The sequence below is a fragment of the Channa argus genome, chromosome 20, assembly GCF_033026475.1.
Source record: "Channa argus isolate prfri chromosome 20, Channa argus male v1.0, whole genome shotgun sequence".
Lineage (NCBI taxonomy): Eukaryota > Metazoa > Chordata > Actinopteri > Anabantiformes > Channidae > Channa > Channa argus.
The window spans coordinates 11,031,406-11,047,283 of record NC_090216.1 but is presented as its reverse complement, the minus strand read 5'-3'; the positions used below and the strand labels follow the sequence as shown (position 1 = coordinate 11,047,283).

General features: G+C 36.5%; 2 protein-coding genes across 2 annotated transcripts in view; both read left to right on the top strand.

Annotated features, from left to right (window-relative positions):
• Positions 1-6,807, top strand: part of LOC137105808 (sulfotransferase 1C1-like) — a 9,017-nt gene extending 2,210 nt beyond the window's left edge. Inside the window, exons 2-8 of the mRNA XM_067488426.1 lie at positions 1-160; positions 391-519; positions 3,282-3,379; positions 3,588-3,714; positions 4,257-4,351; positions 4,823-5,003; positions 5,799-6,807. The exon at positions 1-160 is cut by the window's left edge and continues 28 nt beyond it. Coding sequence (XP_067344527.1) covers positions 1-160; positions 391-519; positions 3,282-3,379; positions 3,588-3,714; positions 4,257-4,351; positions 4,823-5,003; positions 5,799-5,911 — 903 coding nt within the window. The 3' untranslated portion in view covers positions 5,912-6,807. The remainder of the gene's footprint in view (positions 161-390; positions 520-3,281; positions 3,380-3,587; positions 3,715-4,256; positions 4,352-4,822; positions 5,004-5,798) is intronic.
• A 318-nt stretch (positions 6,808-7,125) lies between these two features.
• Positions 7,126-15,812, top strand: LOC137105807 (sulfotransferase 1B1-like). Its single transcript, XM_067488424.1, has 7 exons — positions 7,126-7,753; positions 8,175-8,303; positions 11,021-11,118; positions 11,323-11,449; positions 12,952-13,046; positions 13,555-13,735; positions 14,347-15,812. Exons 1-7 carry the CDS (start codon positions 7,570-7,572, stop codon positions 14,457-14,459), a joined length of 927 nt encoding a protein of 308 aa, XP_067344525.1. The 5' UTR covers positions 7,126-7,569; the 3' UTR covers positions 14,460-15,812.
• The last annotated feature ends 66 nt before the right edge of the window (positions 15,813-15,878 follow it).

The window sequence follows — 15,878 nt, the reverse complement described above, 5'->3', positions numbered from 1 at the left end:
AGTGAGGCCATTCAGAAGGCCAATGCCTCCATCACACGCTTCCCTCTCATCCCAGTCAAAGGAATTCCTCTCATGAATCACATTGCCAACAACTGGGACTCCATCTGGGCTTTCCGTCCCGACCCTTCAGACATCCTCATCGCCACCTACCCCAAAGCAGGTACTGTACTCAGCCTCACAGCTACCACATAAACCCGAGCTCATTATAAATTGGCTAAAGTGGCTAATGAGTGCGGGCCAGACAGGAACAGACAGATTTCTGTAACACTATGTAAAGGTTTGGTGTGGATGTAAGATTGGATTTCGCTCAAACTGGTCATATTCGTTAGCTTTACAGAGGGATTCCTATTCTTTTAACTCATGGTTTATTTATATTGTATGGGACATAAGGGACAACATGGACCCAGGAGATAGTTGACTTGCTTTTTCACAATGGAGATGCTGAAGCCTGCAGACGAGCCCCGATACCTCTCCGCAGTCCGTTCCTAGAGATCTGGTCTCCACCACCCATCCCTTCAGGTGTGTACTTTCTGTGATTAGTGTCCTAATCAACTGTAAATGCTTCAGCAGACAGATTTCCATCTTCTGAACATTTTTGGCACTACTACAACTACTTCAGCCTACTTTCAGCTAGAAACAAAGTTCAAACTTCAAACGTTTAGGTTTGACAAGTGTGCTCAGCTCAGCATTTTAATATATTTGATACTTTTTAAAATATTCCGCTTTTGTCAGCAATGTCTTCTCATTCAAATGAATGGAGAGACTCTTCAGCTTTGTCCTCTTTTTGGGCACACTTCAGCCAAGAGAGACCGCAGTTTTAAATGTATTCAGTTTGTGGAAATGTTTGCTCTCCTCCAGCAGAGTGTACTCTTTTCCTCATCCGGCCACAAACTTCTTTTCTCGGTTTTTCCTGTTCTGCTATCTGTTTTTTAGCTTTCACAGACAAATTATACAAATAAAATGGTAACGAAAATTATCAGCTTTCAGAAAATGTGCTTCTCATGTCAAAGAGGCTTGAAGGATTCGTCCAAAAGCACAGACGGTACAAACTCCCAACTCTCCCATTAAAACTCAGTGTGCGAAGGCTCCAGAATTTTCATGCTTTATTTTAACCCTTGAGCCCTCTCCAGGCCTTTTTGTGCCTAATTTTCCTCAACTCTTTTTTTGATTTGGTGATAATTTTGGAAGAACCTTTTTTTTAGTAAAAATTTTTAAATCCAGTCCCTTTTACTCTTACATGTCATTTATACTCTAAGCACTTTGCACCTTATGGACACCTTCTGTAAGGGACAAGTTTTTAGGTTGGACCCAATAAGCTGCTTGACACAATAACTCGGTTAAATGAAGTTTATTATAAAAGAATATAATTGGCAAGGCAGGATGGAGATGTAGTAAGTCCTCTAAGTCACTCCTGAAATCCAGTCTATGAGAGAGGACACACAGATGAGTAACTTAGCAATGATCTGTTAGAATATGGAGCCTAAAACATGAGACAAGACTTACTAGAGTGAGTGGGGAGATGAGCTGAGTCTGGGGAAGAGCCAGGGGTCTTATGGGGAAGAGTGGAATATGGTCCTGGCAGTGAAGACAGCTCCTTAGATGCAGTGAGGAACTTGAAGAGAAGGTAGGACGTGGTGGGAGGAGTGTCCACTGGGGAAGATGTATGTGTCTGGATCCATAGTACAGAGGCAGGCCATAAACGGCCTGATGTGGGCTCGTGAGAGCAGGTGAAACTGATTACCGGTGATTAGTGAAGCTGAGTGAATGTGAAGGGACCAGGAAAAGGAAGTGACCGCGAAATATATATATTTTTTAATTTTACTTGGAAAATCTTCGGAAAATGCTGAAGCATTCACAGTGCATTTTCTTTTTGGTTTTTTAGTTAGATATACATGTTTTCTGTTGTTTTCCAGTTCTAAAAAACTCTGCCTTTCAAACCAAATGCATTCAACAAGGTCTATCTGAGCCATGTCATATTCCTGGAAAAATATCTTTATAACTGCATGAATTTTCCACATTAAACAAGATAATTGAACCTATGAACAATGTCCAAACATTTACATATCAAGTAAATATAGTTTTCTATCTGATGTATCTGAATTATATTGTGTTTCCAATGTGTCGAGTTATTTATCCGAAGATGAACTAACTTGCTGCTAGTTGTACCATCATATTAATAAAAATGCTAAACATAATAAAATGAAAATCTCATTACTAAGTGAGAAATGAAATTAGCATCTTTGTATTTCTCAAGAAGTACTCTTTAAACTAAAAACAAAGTAAAAGGGGCCAAAAAGCTCCTTTAGAACAGGAAATTATTTAGTCTGTCTAGTTTTGGGGCTACAGGACAAAATGTAAGGGGGCACAAGATTACTGTCATTGTTTTTGTCTTAAGGCTTTTATTTGTTTGCAAATCTGTTTTTAAGTCCTAATGTTTAGGAGAAACTAAACTTAAAAAAAAGTGTATCTGTATATTTTGGGGCAGAAATGTAGATTAAGATCCAGTAACAAATCAATTTAAAGTGCTTTAACATAACACCTACATTTTGTATTTTAACCCTCCTAACCTTTGACATGTTTAAAGCAGTAAACCTCTTGGATGAACCGTTGGAGCAACATGGATATGAGTAATTCTGTAGATTGTCAGTAAATGTTGTCAGGAAGCAGCTGCTAATGTTGCAAAAGTTAGGGATTAGAGTGAGAGAAACACATTTTACAACACTGCCTTCATCTGGTCCAGATTTTTACTTAAATAAATCTGTTTACAGTTTAAGCATAAGGATAAGGTGCATCTGTCTCAGACCAGCTACACCTGACTTGTTTTTGAACTAAAGGTTCAGTTTGTTTAGCTCATGACCCAGCAGCCACAGTTATTTGCTCTTTCCAATTTGTTATTTGATATATATGCCTGCAAACTTGCTGAAACTACATGTTTTGATTTATTAGTCAATTTCCCTATTTCAAACCAAATCTCTTTGGTTTGAAATAATACATTAATAATAAGTGTTTTTTCATGTTGTGAATATTTACTCTAAAGTTTAAAAGTCCACCACACTTAATGGTCTAGCACACTTGCAATGTGGGTGATATTTTTACTCTTTTTCACACACTCTGTAAGTGCAGTTCCCTAATTTGGTTTCAAACTATTTTAGGTCATAATGCAGCTGTGTGGTATTTATCAATCAAGTTATCAATCAGAACATGGAATCAGATCGCATAAAACTGAAGAATGTTTTGTCTGTTTAATTTTACATATACATCTCCCTGTATTTATGTCTCAGGTCTTGATCTTCTGCGGGAAATGGATCCCCCAAGAATCACCAAGACACACCTTCCTTTTCAACTTGTCCCTCCTGCATTTTGGGAAAACAAATGCAAGGTCAAATTTCATCTGTCACATTCTACTGAGAAACAAATCTTGCTTTATTATTTATTGCTTTAGACTAAACTGTAAATACATGTTAAAGGGCTTAAATGTTCAATATACAATGAAAATAAAAGAGGTAAAAGTTGGACAATACAATCCAACACAATGGCCTGTTCTCTGTATTGTAAAAGCCTTTCTCATATGTCCTTCCTGTGTAAAGACAATCTACATGGCACGCAATGCCAAAGACAACCTGGTGAGCTACTACTACTTTGATTGTATGAACATGGCCCAGCCTGAACCAGGACCCTGGGAGGGCTACATTCACAAGTTCATGCGTGGAGAGTGTAAGTAGATTAAATCACATTCCTCTGTGTCATCATACCTCAAACTGGTGAATATTGTTTGCTGAGCCAAGAAATGACCAAAATACTTAGGTTAAGGAGCCTCTTTAGTTGCCCAAAGGCGATTAAAAGTAATTGGCTGTCTTAGACGTGGTAATATTAAAATAATTAACTATTCGTCTGTCTGGAATTACATGTAGGTGGATACCAAAAATGCAGCTTAAAGACAACTAAATATCTAACATGAAAAACAATTCCCCAAAAATTGTCATGTGTCAAATTTTTCACTCAATAAGTCATCAAATCTACAATTATAAATGTTGATAATACAGTAAGTCATTAAGATGCCTGCAGGTGTAAATGCTGATGATAAATCATTAACCAGATTTATTAATGAAAGAGGCCTTTGAAAACAAAGCAAGTACCATGTTACCATGAAGTTAAATTACTTATTAGATCTAACCAAGCTTAGCACTTTCTACTTGTATTCATCAGTTGGCATCTATATTTTTAAGCTAGTTACTCAGTGAACTTTGTCTCTACAGTGGCATGGGGCTCCTGGTATGATCATGTCAAAGGTTACTGGGTGGAGAAAGAGAAGAGGAATATCCTCTACATCTTCTATGAGGACATGAAAGAGGTAAGTGGGACATTTAGAGCCTCTTATAATGTGCAAAGCAGGTAGTACCAGTACGCGCATGTCTTGCAAGGCTGACTTTGAATGATTACAATGTGTCTTCAGTTTGCAAAAGCTCAAATTTCCAACATAATAAAATTTATTAATTTTTTTTTTTTTTTTTTGCAGGATTTTTTTGTTAACAAATTTATTCTACGGGCAAAATGTTATTTACACAAGTGTAGATTTTTAACTTTTTTGTTTTGAAGCATTTAAAATGAATTGGCTGTCTTTCTAAAGTTGCATTATCTTATTATAATTTACTTTTTTTTTTACTTTTATATGTTCAGTAATGTTATATTATTATTATTATTATTATAACATCTTATTCTCAGATGCCATGTTTTACAGCTGTTTGTGAACTTTTATATTACATTTTGTTTTGTTTTTTTATATATTAAAAAATAGCACTCCTATTATCGTTTATTCTCCCAGAATCCTCGGCGTGAAATTGGGCGTATTATGAGGTACCTGGACTTGTCTGTGTCTGACGAGGTCATCAGCCGAATTGTGGAGCTCACATCCTTTAAGAACATGAAAGAAAACCCGATGGCCAACTACTCCTTTATCCCAGCATCTGTTTTTGATAATTCTGTCTCTGCATTTATGAGAAAAGGTGATTCAGTTTGTTCTCAGTGTCATCCAGGAGCAGGAATATTGATCAAAAATAATTATAAATGTGCAGGCATGTACTACTCGCAAAGCACAAGGTCCTAAAAGTATGATGAGTGATGTACACAGGGTGAATACAACATCAGGAACACCATGTCTCACAGAGGACAAATACTGTAACTAGCTTATAATATGAATATATTCTAAAATATATTAGAGTTAAATAACTCCTTTGTCTATGTGAATTCAGCAGTATAAGGCTCACAAAGATAAGTCCCTACTCATTAGAGGTGTAAAGTAATTAAGTATATTTACTCATATACTTTACTTGTTAATTTATATAAAAATACTTCAACCTTTGGTTGCGTACCTCGCTAGGTAAGTACTTGCATTTCTATTTAGGTTTGTGTATCTGCCACCACTGTTAATCTTTATTTGAATTGGGTTTTGTTGGGATACTGTGAATGCACCTGTACATTACATGGTACATCACAGTAGCAACCTCTAAAGGTCTTCGAATATCTTGATGGTGTTTTCATCAATACCTAAAAGAATTACCTGATTAAATGGTCTGTATATGAATTAACTACAGTAAATAGTGATGTTGGGTTATAGAAAATTTGATATTGAATGCACATTTAAACACGGGAAAAACAATTATTTTAATAAAAATAAAGTAAAGGACGAGGTTACAGTGAAGGAAGTGGGATGAGACAGAATTGGGATTTGACAGTAGGCAAAAGACTTTTGGCTTTTGATTTATACAATACAATTATATTCTCTTCTGCTTTTGGTGAAGGTGAAGTAGGTGACTGGACAAACCATTTCACACCCGAACAATCGAAGATGTTTGATGAAGATTACGAAAAGCAAATGGGAGACGTCAACATACCCTTCAAGACTCTTATCTAATGGATGTAGGTTTTCCAAACTGAATGACGCTTGTGGCTGCATAAGTTCTTTGTTGCTTGTTCTGGCTGCCATTGTTTAAAATCCAGTTTTAGGTGTGTAGCCATAGAAGGGCTAAAGCCATCCTCTGCAGGTGTAGAGAGGCCATCTTTGTTAGGGTGTATCCACATAAGCTTTACTGTAGTTTGTTTTTACTGTGGAACGAATCTCAACAAGTGAGAAAGTAATAGTGACTTGTTCAAGCATGACGACTATGACTGTAAATGTTCGATTTCAATCTTAGATGTGGTAAAAACAAAAGTTACATTGTATTGTGTTGTTTTAGGAGGTATTAACTGTTATTATTTTTTGAAAATTGATTTGTAACTTTTTAGACTACTGTTACTGGGAAGAGTGAAATTATTACAGTAATGGCTTAATAGTAATGTTGCAGTAAAAAGTTTCTCATGACATTGCTTGAAACATGTTATGGCCCAACACCGCTGCTGACTGCATGGAGTTCATAGAGAGTGCTACCAGCTGGAGACAGTTATTTATTTTTTATCTCTACATGACATCCTACAGACCCCAGACCAAGCAGGTAGCCTTTGCTGTGGGATTCCAGTAATAATATTGTTATTTTGTGATAGTGTTGTTGGTTTTGACACACAGGCTTCTGTTTGTTAGAAATTAATTAAGCTCTTTTATCAGTGGTGGGTTTTTTGTAATTGTTTTCATGATTTAAGCAAAATCGTCTACTTATTCCATCCTGCTTTAAATTATAAATGTATTCAGTGAGTTGCTGTCAAATTTCTGCTTCTACAGCTCTCTCATTTTAAACCAATTCATACTCAATTTATTCTGCATGTCTGTAAAATAAGTATTTTTGCAAGCTCATTAAAGCTGATATGAGTATAATAGCCCTGTGTCAACCAATGGTTTTTGTTGACTTTAAACATTTTGGGTCCAAAGGTGTATTACAGTTGGTGAGAGTCAAAAAAAAAGTCAGTTTAATTTTTTACTTGGAAAACATCTCTGGCACATATTTAAGTGGCCAAGCAAAAGGCAAACATCATTTTGTTGATCTGTCAGACTAAGTTTTCATTAAACCTTTTTATTGCTCCTTGTGCATGACAATAGTTAGCTCTCTGTGGGGAGTAGAGCACTGTTAAGACCCTCCCCATGTTCCTTCCTCAAATTACAAAAAAAAGGTATTCCCACATACATAACAGGAAATGTTACATAAGGGTACTTTAGTGTAGGTCCGTGTTTGCAAGTTTCAGTGATCGCAGCCAGATAAGAACTCGATGCAAGAACTCAGACAGCAAAGTTATAAGATAGAACGACAGGGAAAAGAAGAGGGACTGAAACAGGCTTCAGCTGGGAGAGTCTCCCGGGAGACACGTTTGTTTGGATTTAGATGTTGGAGACGATTTAAACTGAAAACCAAAAGAAGTCAAGAGGACATTTAGTCTACAGCCTGACTGTGGGTCTTGACAAATTAACAACTGGAATTTATACTATACAAAAACAAGTCAGCTGTGAATCTTTGACTGAGGACAAATAAACATTGACAGAAGAGCTGTTGGAAACAAAGTACACGCCTTATTTTACAGCTGGATTTTGGCTTCTGCTTTTTGATTTCTTCAAGTAAACCAGTTTCTTCAAGTAAAGTGTCAGTCATGCCAAAAGAAGACGTGTCCTACGGTGAGGCCATTCAGAAGGCCAGTGCCTCCATCACACGCTTCCCTCTCATCCCAGTCAAAGGAATTCCTCTCATGAATCACATTGCCAACAACTGGGACTCCATCTGGGCTTTCTGTCCCGACCCTTCAGACATCCTCATCGCCACTTACCCCAAAGCAGGTACTGTACTCAGACTCACAGCTACCTGAGCACATCATACATTTACAAGTGCCCGATTAGTGTGGTCAGCAAATTTTTTTAATCATCAAAAAAGCGTATTTGTAATGTAACAACTACGAAAATTTAACAGATTGAAAATGAGTATCTACTTTAGACTGACCTTTCAAGAGCTGTTTGATGGAGAATTAAATATATCTGGACTTTTCTTAGAAAAACAAAAAGTGGGGACCACATTTTCCGGTTTTATATTAAAATTATATTTCTTCATATAGATATAACGGTCTTTACGGGAACCTCAAAATAAATAAATGCCACAATAATGTAAAACTGTGTAAAAGTCTAGTGTGTATGTAATATTGAATTTCTTCTCGAACTGGTCATATTCCTTTAGATGGTTTATTTGTACTTTTTGGGACATTAGGGACAACATGGACACAGGAGATAGTTGACCTGCTTCTTCACAATGGAGATGCTGAAGCCTGCAAACGAGCCCCCACACCTGTCCGCAGTCCGTTCCTGGAGATCTGCTCACCCCCACCCATCCCTTCAGGTGTGTACTTTCCATGTTTATTGTGTCTTAATTAGGTAAAAAAAAAATCTGTTTTTTTTTCCAGTAATTTTTTTGTCTTCTCTGGAAAAATATCTTTATACCCACTTGATTATTTGACCTTTAACAAAGTTAGTGAATCTATAAACATTTTAGTGTTACAACATCCACACCTCAAATGTTATCATGTTGAAAGCCGAACAATGTCAAAACAAGATTTAATCTTTTTATTGCTGACAGGTCTTTCAGAAATGGAGCAAAAATAATTAGTGCTCCATTGGTTTTGGGCAGTGTGTTCCTAAATATTTGGCCTTAATTTTTTATTTTTTTTTTACAAAGGATGACAGGAGCAGATGGACAAAATGAAAGTATTATGTATGATTGGATTAAAGGAACCACATTACATTGGTTTAAATCTTATCTCTCAGACAGATTCCAACTTGTTCATGTTAATGATGACTCTTCTTTATGCACCAAAGTCAGCTATGGAGTTCCACAGGGCTCTGTGTTAGGACCAATACTTTTTAATCTGTACATGTCACCTTTAGGCAAAATTATTAGGAAACATTCCATAAACTTCCACTGCTATGCAGATGATACCCAGCTCTATTTATCTGTGAAACCAGAAGATACTAACCAATTAGTCAAACTTGAAGCATGTCTAAAAGACATAAAGACCTGGATGTCCTACAATTTCCTACTTCTAAATTCAGACAAAACTGAAATCATCCTCTTTGGGCCTAAAAACATGAGAAATATGCTGTCTAACAATATAGTTACTTTAGATGACATAACTTTGGCCTCTAGTACTACGGTGAGGAACCTTGGAGTTATCTTTGACCAAGATTTGGCGTTTACGTCACATATAAGACAAATCTCTAGAACAGCCTTCTTCCACCTACGGAACATCGCTAAAATTAGAAGCATCCTGTCTCAAAGTGATGCCGAAAAACTGGTCCATGCGTTTGTTACTTCTAGGTTGGACTACTGTAATTCCCTACTTCTGGGGTGTCCTAATAACTCTCTAAAAAGCCTTCAATTAATCCAAAATGCTGCAGCAAGAGTGCTGACTGGATTAGGAAAGAGAGATCATATTTCACCTTCACTAGCTTCTCTTCATTGGCTTCCCATAAAATTTAGAATAGAGTTCAAAACCCTGCTTCTTACATACAAAGCTCTTAATGGTCAAGCTCCATCATATTTAAAAGATCTCATAGTCCTGTATCGCCCGATTAGACCACTTCGATCCCAAAATAGTGGCCTACTTGTGGTTCCCAGAGATTGCAAAAGTAGAATGGGAGGCAGAGCCTTTAGCTATCAAGCTCCTCTCCTGTGGAACCAGCTTCCAATCCAAATTCGGGGAGCAGACACCCTCTCTACTTTTAAGACTAGGCTTAAAACTTTCCTTTTTGATAAAGCTTATAGTTAATAATCCTCACTCAACCCTAACTAGCTTTTCTCTATACATTTATTTGTCACCACTGTATGCCATTAATTCTGTGTCGTACAACCTGTACAATGCTTTGTTGTTGCTTTTTTTTGTTGTTGTTTTGTTGTTGCTTTTCGTTGCTCTTTTCTTTTCTTTCTCCACTTTCCACTCACCCCAACCGGTCAAGGCAGATGGTCGCCCACCCTGAGCCTGGTTCTGCTGGAGGTTTCTCCCATTAAAGGGAGTTTTTCCTCTCCACTGTTGCCTAGGGCTTGCTCAAGGGGGATTTGTTGGGTTACTTCTACATACTTGTGTAGTCTGAACTTTATTCTGTAAAGTGCCTTGAGATGACTTTGTTGTAATTTGGCTCTATATAAATAAAGTTGAATTGAATTGAATTGAATTGGCAGATTGGCAGATATTTTATTTTCAGATTGGCTATGCCCGAAATTCCTCCCTATTCACTCAATCACTACTGGCTAAAAAATGTACACTTACTAGTTCACTTAATAATGAGCAGTTAATTGAGATTTCAGACTCTTGTTATTTTTGTGTGTCACTAACAGCTGTTGCTGTTTTTACCATACAATGTGATTTACTCATCTCAAAGGTTTTGGGATTGTCCTTATGCTAAAAGCGTGTGTGTGAATGCGTGTGTGTGTGTGTGTGTAGGGGATTTGTTGTAGCATCATGTTAAAAAGGCTTGAGCATAATTGAAAAGTAGGATTTATAGAGTGAAATAGCTAAAGGGGCTAAAAAGCTCCTTCAGATCTACTAAGGCACTCCAAGTGAGTCCAGGTGAGTCATTTAATTATTCTTTAGCTAATCCATTTTAATTGAACGCACATTAAAATATCCAAATAAGGGAAAAAAAATAGTTTTTTGTTTGTTTGTTATTTGCATGCAAAGTTGCTGAAACAAAATATTTTGGTTTTTGTTTCATACAAGACACTAATATTCATTGATCAATTTTGCTGTTAATACACCCTGCACCAAATTTGTTTGGTTTAAAATAATAAATTAATAATAAAAATATATTTTTTAAATGTTTTGGGACATTTACTTTAAAGTCTCAAATTAACCACAAGGGTGCTGGCCAATTAACAAAGTGGCTGCATTCTCTCCTAAGGACAGTTCCTTTGATTAAAAACTTTTTTAATCGAAGTGGTGAGACCTTTATCAATCTGAGTATATTAGAGTGAGAATTAACAGAACATGGAATCAGATAGTATAAAACAGTGTTTTGTCACTTTCATTTTTACAAATCTATTTCCCCGTATTCACATGTTAGGTCTTGAACTTCTGGGGGAAATGGATCCCCCAAGAATGATCAAGACACACCTTCCTATTCAACTGGTCCCTCCTGCATTTTGGGAAAAGAAATGCAAGGTAAAACTTCATCTATCACATTCTACTGAGAAAACTTGCTGTATAATTTATTGCTTTAGACTAAACTGTAACTGCACGTTAAATGAGTTAAATATTCAATATACAATGAAAATAAAAGAGGTAAAAGTTGGACAATACAATGCAACACAATGGCCTGTTCTCTGTATTGTAAGAGCCTTTCTCATATGTCCTTCCTGTGTAAAGACAATCTACGTGGCACGCAATGCCAAAGACAACCTGGTCAGCTACTACTACTTTGACTGTATGAACCTGACCCAGCCTGAACCAGGACCCTGGGAGGGCTACATTCACAAGTTCATGCATGGAGAGTGTAAGTAGATTAAATCACATTCCTCAGTGTTGTATCGGTGAAGATTCTCATTCATTCAGGTTTGTTTGTCAGAAGATTGAATCATGTCAGCTGGAAGTTTTTCTTCTTGGTCAGAAACGTTTTGCTACTTATCCAAGCAGCTCCTTCAGTCTGAATAAAGTGACTAGGAAACCCAGTTATATCTTCCAGAGTAGGCTATGTGCCACCCTGGCCTGAAGAGGCTCGCTAAGGTGGGAGGTAGGAACAGGGTGGAGTCATCAAGATGTGAAGATTAATTTTGAGGCCTGCAGTATTATTTATAGAGTGAAAAAGACTTTGGATCACTTGTCTGTTTAAGTATTTCATGATGGCCCTAAAAATAATCTTTCTGCATTGTTAACCTTCTTACAAGACTTGGAGCTTTTGAACCGTATAGCAAGCCTGGGTTATGTTTAATGTTTTGTGTATTGCCCGTCATAACACTAGTAGAGACGTTTAGCCGAATAGGTCCATGGATCCTGGTCCTTGTTAAAATGGTTAAAGAAAACAGGTTAAAATGGTTGATGACCTCTGCAATTAGTGACACTCAGACACACATCTTTTTGCGTTGGCAGATCAACATAAATCCCTTTAACTGTCTTTATCCTCATCTAAAGTGGTACTTCCTTTATTTTTTTTTTAGCTCCTTACATTAATTTAAAAACACTTTTAAAATCTCTTTTTAAAAATCAAGATTTTCCTTTACTAATTAAAGAGGTTCTAATCAGTAGCTTGGCCAAAGTTAACAAATGCCATGATTTATACTCGTAAAGGGAGAAAGAGTCACTTGTGTTGGTGAACCTACTGAGAATTCTTACCTTACTCTGCAGGTTAGCTGCCCTAACTTGCATAAATTAGTTAGCTTCATTCAGTTATCAACAATATGCACTTCTTAATAGTCATCGTCAATTTAGATTAAAGTGCCAGGTGAACAAACCCATTAAAGTTTTGTTTTTAGTTGAGCTAAATCAATGCAATCAAATGAGGCAATGACACTAAAACACCACAATTCACAGAAACCTGCCAAGTCTGCCAGGAAAAGTTGCAAACAAGTGTTAACAGGTTTGTCACACAACAAATCTATAACTTCTTACGTACGTTTTGTAAGTGATTGAAAATGGGTCAGGGGATTCTGTAATTACCTAACAGCAGGTGATCTGCAGCTGTAAATGCTGGAAATAAATCATTAACCAGGGTTATTTCAGTAATCCATCAAGTACGCTGCTGTAATAAGATAATAAATTAATTTTGCCCCTGTGGGCTAAAGGTAGGTGGTTAAAAAGTTTATTGGAGAAGTTGTTGTCACAAAAGAAGAAAGGCCACTTAAAACAAAAAAGTACCATTCTACCATGACTCATACAGTACTTAAAAATATTACTTATTAAAATTTAAACATCTACCCAAGCTTAACACATAAGAATTAATATTTAATCATTTGGCGTTAATGTTTTAAGAGGGTTACTCAGTGAATTTTGTCTCTACAGTGGCATGGGGCTCCTGGTATGATCATGTCAAAAGTTACTGGTTAGAGAAAGAGAATAAGAATATCCTCTACATCTTCTATGAGGACATGAAAGAGGTAAGTAGGACATTTGAAGCCTCTTATAATGTACAGAGCAGGTAATACCAGATTGTGTAGTACAATCTCTGTAACTCATATAGGAAAAATCAGACAGGATCAGATTTCCTATTCCCCCCGTAAGTCAAAAAGTTTATTTAAAAGCAATTAACAAAATGTAGCCATGTAAATAATCCCTTTATTAGGAGTTTAGTACCAGAACTTGCATATTTTATAACTTTGTCTCCAGTTTGAAAAAAGTGTCCAATACAATAAAGGACAAATAGGTTGCAGATTTTGTGAAAGAAAAAAGATTTCACTGGCATATTAATAATAACAATTACTAAAATAGTTTGTCTCAATAGAACCTAGAGAGTGTATTATAATTTGCGTTTGCATTTTCGTTCAGTAAAGTTACATTATTGTTATAACATCATGTTCTCAGATGCCATATTTTACAGCTGCCTGTAGGTGTTTATATCATATTTGTTTTTAAATAGCACTCCTACTATTGTGTTTATTCTCCCAGAATCCTCGGCGTGAAATTGAGCGTATTATGAGGTACCTGGACTTGTCTGTGTCTGACGAGGTCATCAACCGAATTGTGGAGCTCACATCTTTTAAGAACATGAAAGACAACCCGATGGCCAACTACTCCTGCATCCCAGCATCTGTTTTTGATCATTCTGTCTCTGCGTTCATGAGAAAAGGTGATTCAGTTTGCACTCAGTGTCATCCCGGAGCAGGAATATTGATAAAAATAATTATAAATGTGCAGGGCATGTACCACTCGAAAAGCCCAAAGTCTTAAAAGAATGATGAGCAATGTACAGAAACAACCTGTTTTACAGAGAACAAATATCATAACTATCTCAAATGTATTTCTTAGTAGAAAAGTTGTACAGCACTTTGTACTTGAAATAGATTTGGTGCATGTATCTAGTATTTCAATTTATGTAAAGAATTTCAAACATTACATCAACCTTTGGTGAATTACCTCGCTGGGAAAATGCTTCCATTTTTCCTTAAGTTTTTGTATTTGCCACCATAGCTGCTCATAACTGCATTAGGTTTGGTTTTGATATTGCCAATGCACCTGTATGTTTTTACACATTTACACAGTTTTTTTAAACAACACTATAATTTAATTAACAAAATGTAGGCAGATCAACTAATAAGGATCCTAACTGGTACTTGTTCAACCATAGTGTTTTTGAAACAGTGATACAGAACTTTCGTCTCAGGTATAAATACAGTATGACTTCTGATTTATATAACTAACACAATTGTATTCTCTTCTTCTTTTAATTAAAAAAAACAGGTGAAGTAGGTGATTGGATAAACCATTTCACACCCGAACAATCGAAGATGTTTGATGAAGATTATGAAAAGCAAATGAAAGATGTCAACATACCCTTCAAGACCCTCATCTAATGGTTTTTAGGTTTTTTGAAACTGATGCAGCTCGGAGAACAAAACACTGAGATTTTTTGGTACCATCACCTAATTAATTTGTGAATTTAAAGATATCTTTTGGATATATTCATCCAGTCTGGGTGTTGAACATTGTAACTGTCACAGTCCTGTCCCCATGTTTAAGTTATCTAGCTTAATTTCATGTTTTGGCTTTTATTTTATTGATCCTCTTGTGTCTCTTCCTGTGAGTCTGTTTGCTGTCTTTATCTTCCTTGTTTTGTCCTGATTTGTTTCACCTCTTCCCCAGTTCTTTTATACCCCCCCCCCCCCCCCCCCCCCTATTTCTCTGCTGGTTTGTAGTATGTGTAAGTGTGTGTTAGTAATCTGTTTGCATTTTTCACAAGTTTGTATCACGGCTGATTCCTGTCCGGACTCTGTCCAGGTTTTTGGTCTATGGTTTGGTGTTTCCTTGTTATGTGGTTTTGTTATTCCTAGTTTTGTGGTTTGGTTATTTCTTGTTATCGTGGTTTGGTTCTCCTTTGTTAGGTTTGCATTAGTTTATCAGTTTATTTACTTTACCCTGTTCCCTGTATTAGTTACCCCTGTTAATTTCCCATTGCCTCTAGTTTAGTTTGTTTAGGTTTTATTCCCATCTGTCTTATCCTGTTTAGTTCATTTGGCCCTGTTAATTTACCCTCTTACGTGTGTGTTTGAACTAATTACGGTCTAGTCTGGTCCCTGGGTGTTGCTTACATTGTATCTGTCTTGTTTGACTGCACCCTCTAGTTTGTGTAGCTGTCCTGTCTGTAGTTCACGCTATTCATGTATAGTCTGTCATTTTGTTTCCTTTAGTTCTGTAAAGTTTATTACCGTTCCGTTTAGAGTGATTTTCAGTTGTGTAAAACCCTCCTGTTTATTAATACCCTTTTCTTTATACCTCCTCTTGCCATCTTCTTACTTGGGTCCTTGTAAATTACCTATACAAACCGTAACAGTAACCACTGTACCTGCATGACTTTGTAATTATCACCTCATTGCAGCTCATCACATAAACAATATATAAGACCAAAGGTGTTGTGAGTGGACTTGCCCATTTTATGTTATGAGATCTCCAACAGAGTTTGCTGACCATTGTTGGGCCGCTGGGTTACTCAATGAATGTAATATATTATTTGTTATTTGTTACTTATTGTATTAGTCATTTTGATATTTTTCTGAAGGGATATAACCAGTAGATATGAATTTAATACAGATGTAGAGTCAATAGTGGAAATGGGCAACATTTCATCAACCACATGTTCAGCCACAAGCTTTGTCAGCTTTTTTTTTTTTTTTTTGAGAGATGGAATGCATCCAAATCATCCTAGTCCACATCACTGGCTATTTTTCTTCAACTGCAATTTGCTGAAAGTCTTTCTCCTATGCCCAGGTCAAACG

Excerpts from the sequence above, each read along its gene's own strand:
- LOC137105807 (XM_067488424.1), top strand. The coding sequence starts at position 7,570 with ATGCCAAAAGAAGACGTGTCCTACGGTGAGGCCATTCAGAAGGCCAGT. Across the intron at positions 13,047-13,554 it reads TCTATGAGGACATGAAAGAG|AATCCTCGGCGTGAAATTGA; the intron begins GTAAGTAGGACA and ends TTATTCTCCCAG. Across the intron at positions 13,736-14,346 it reads CTCTGCGTTCATGAGAAAAG|GTGAAGTAGGTGATTGGATA; the intron begins GTGATTCAGTTT and ends TAAAAAAAACAG.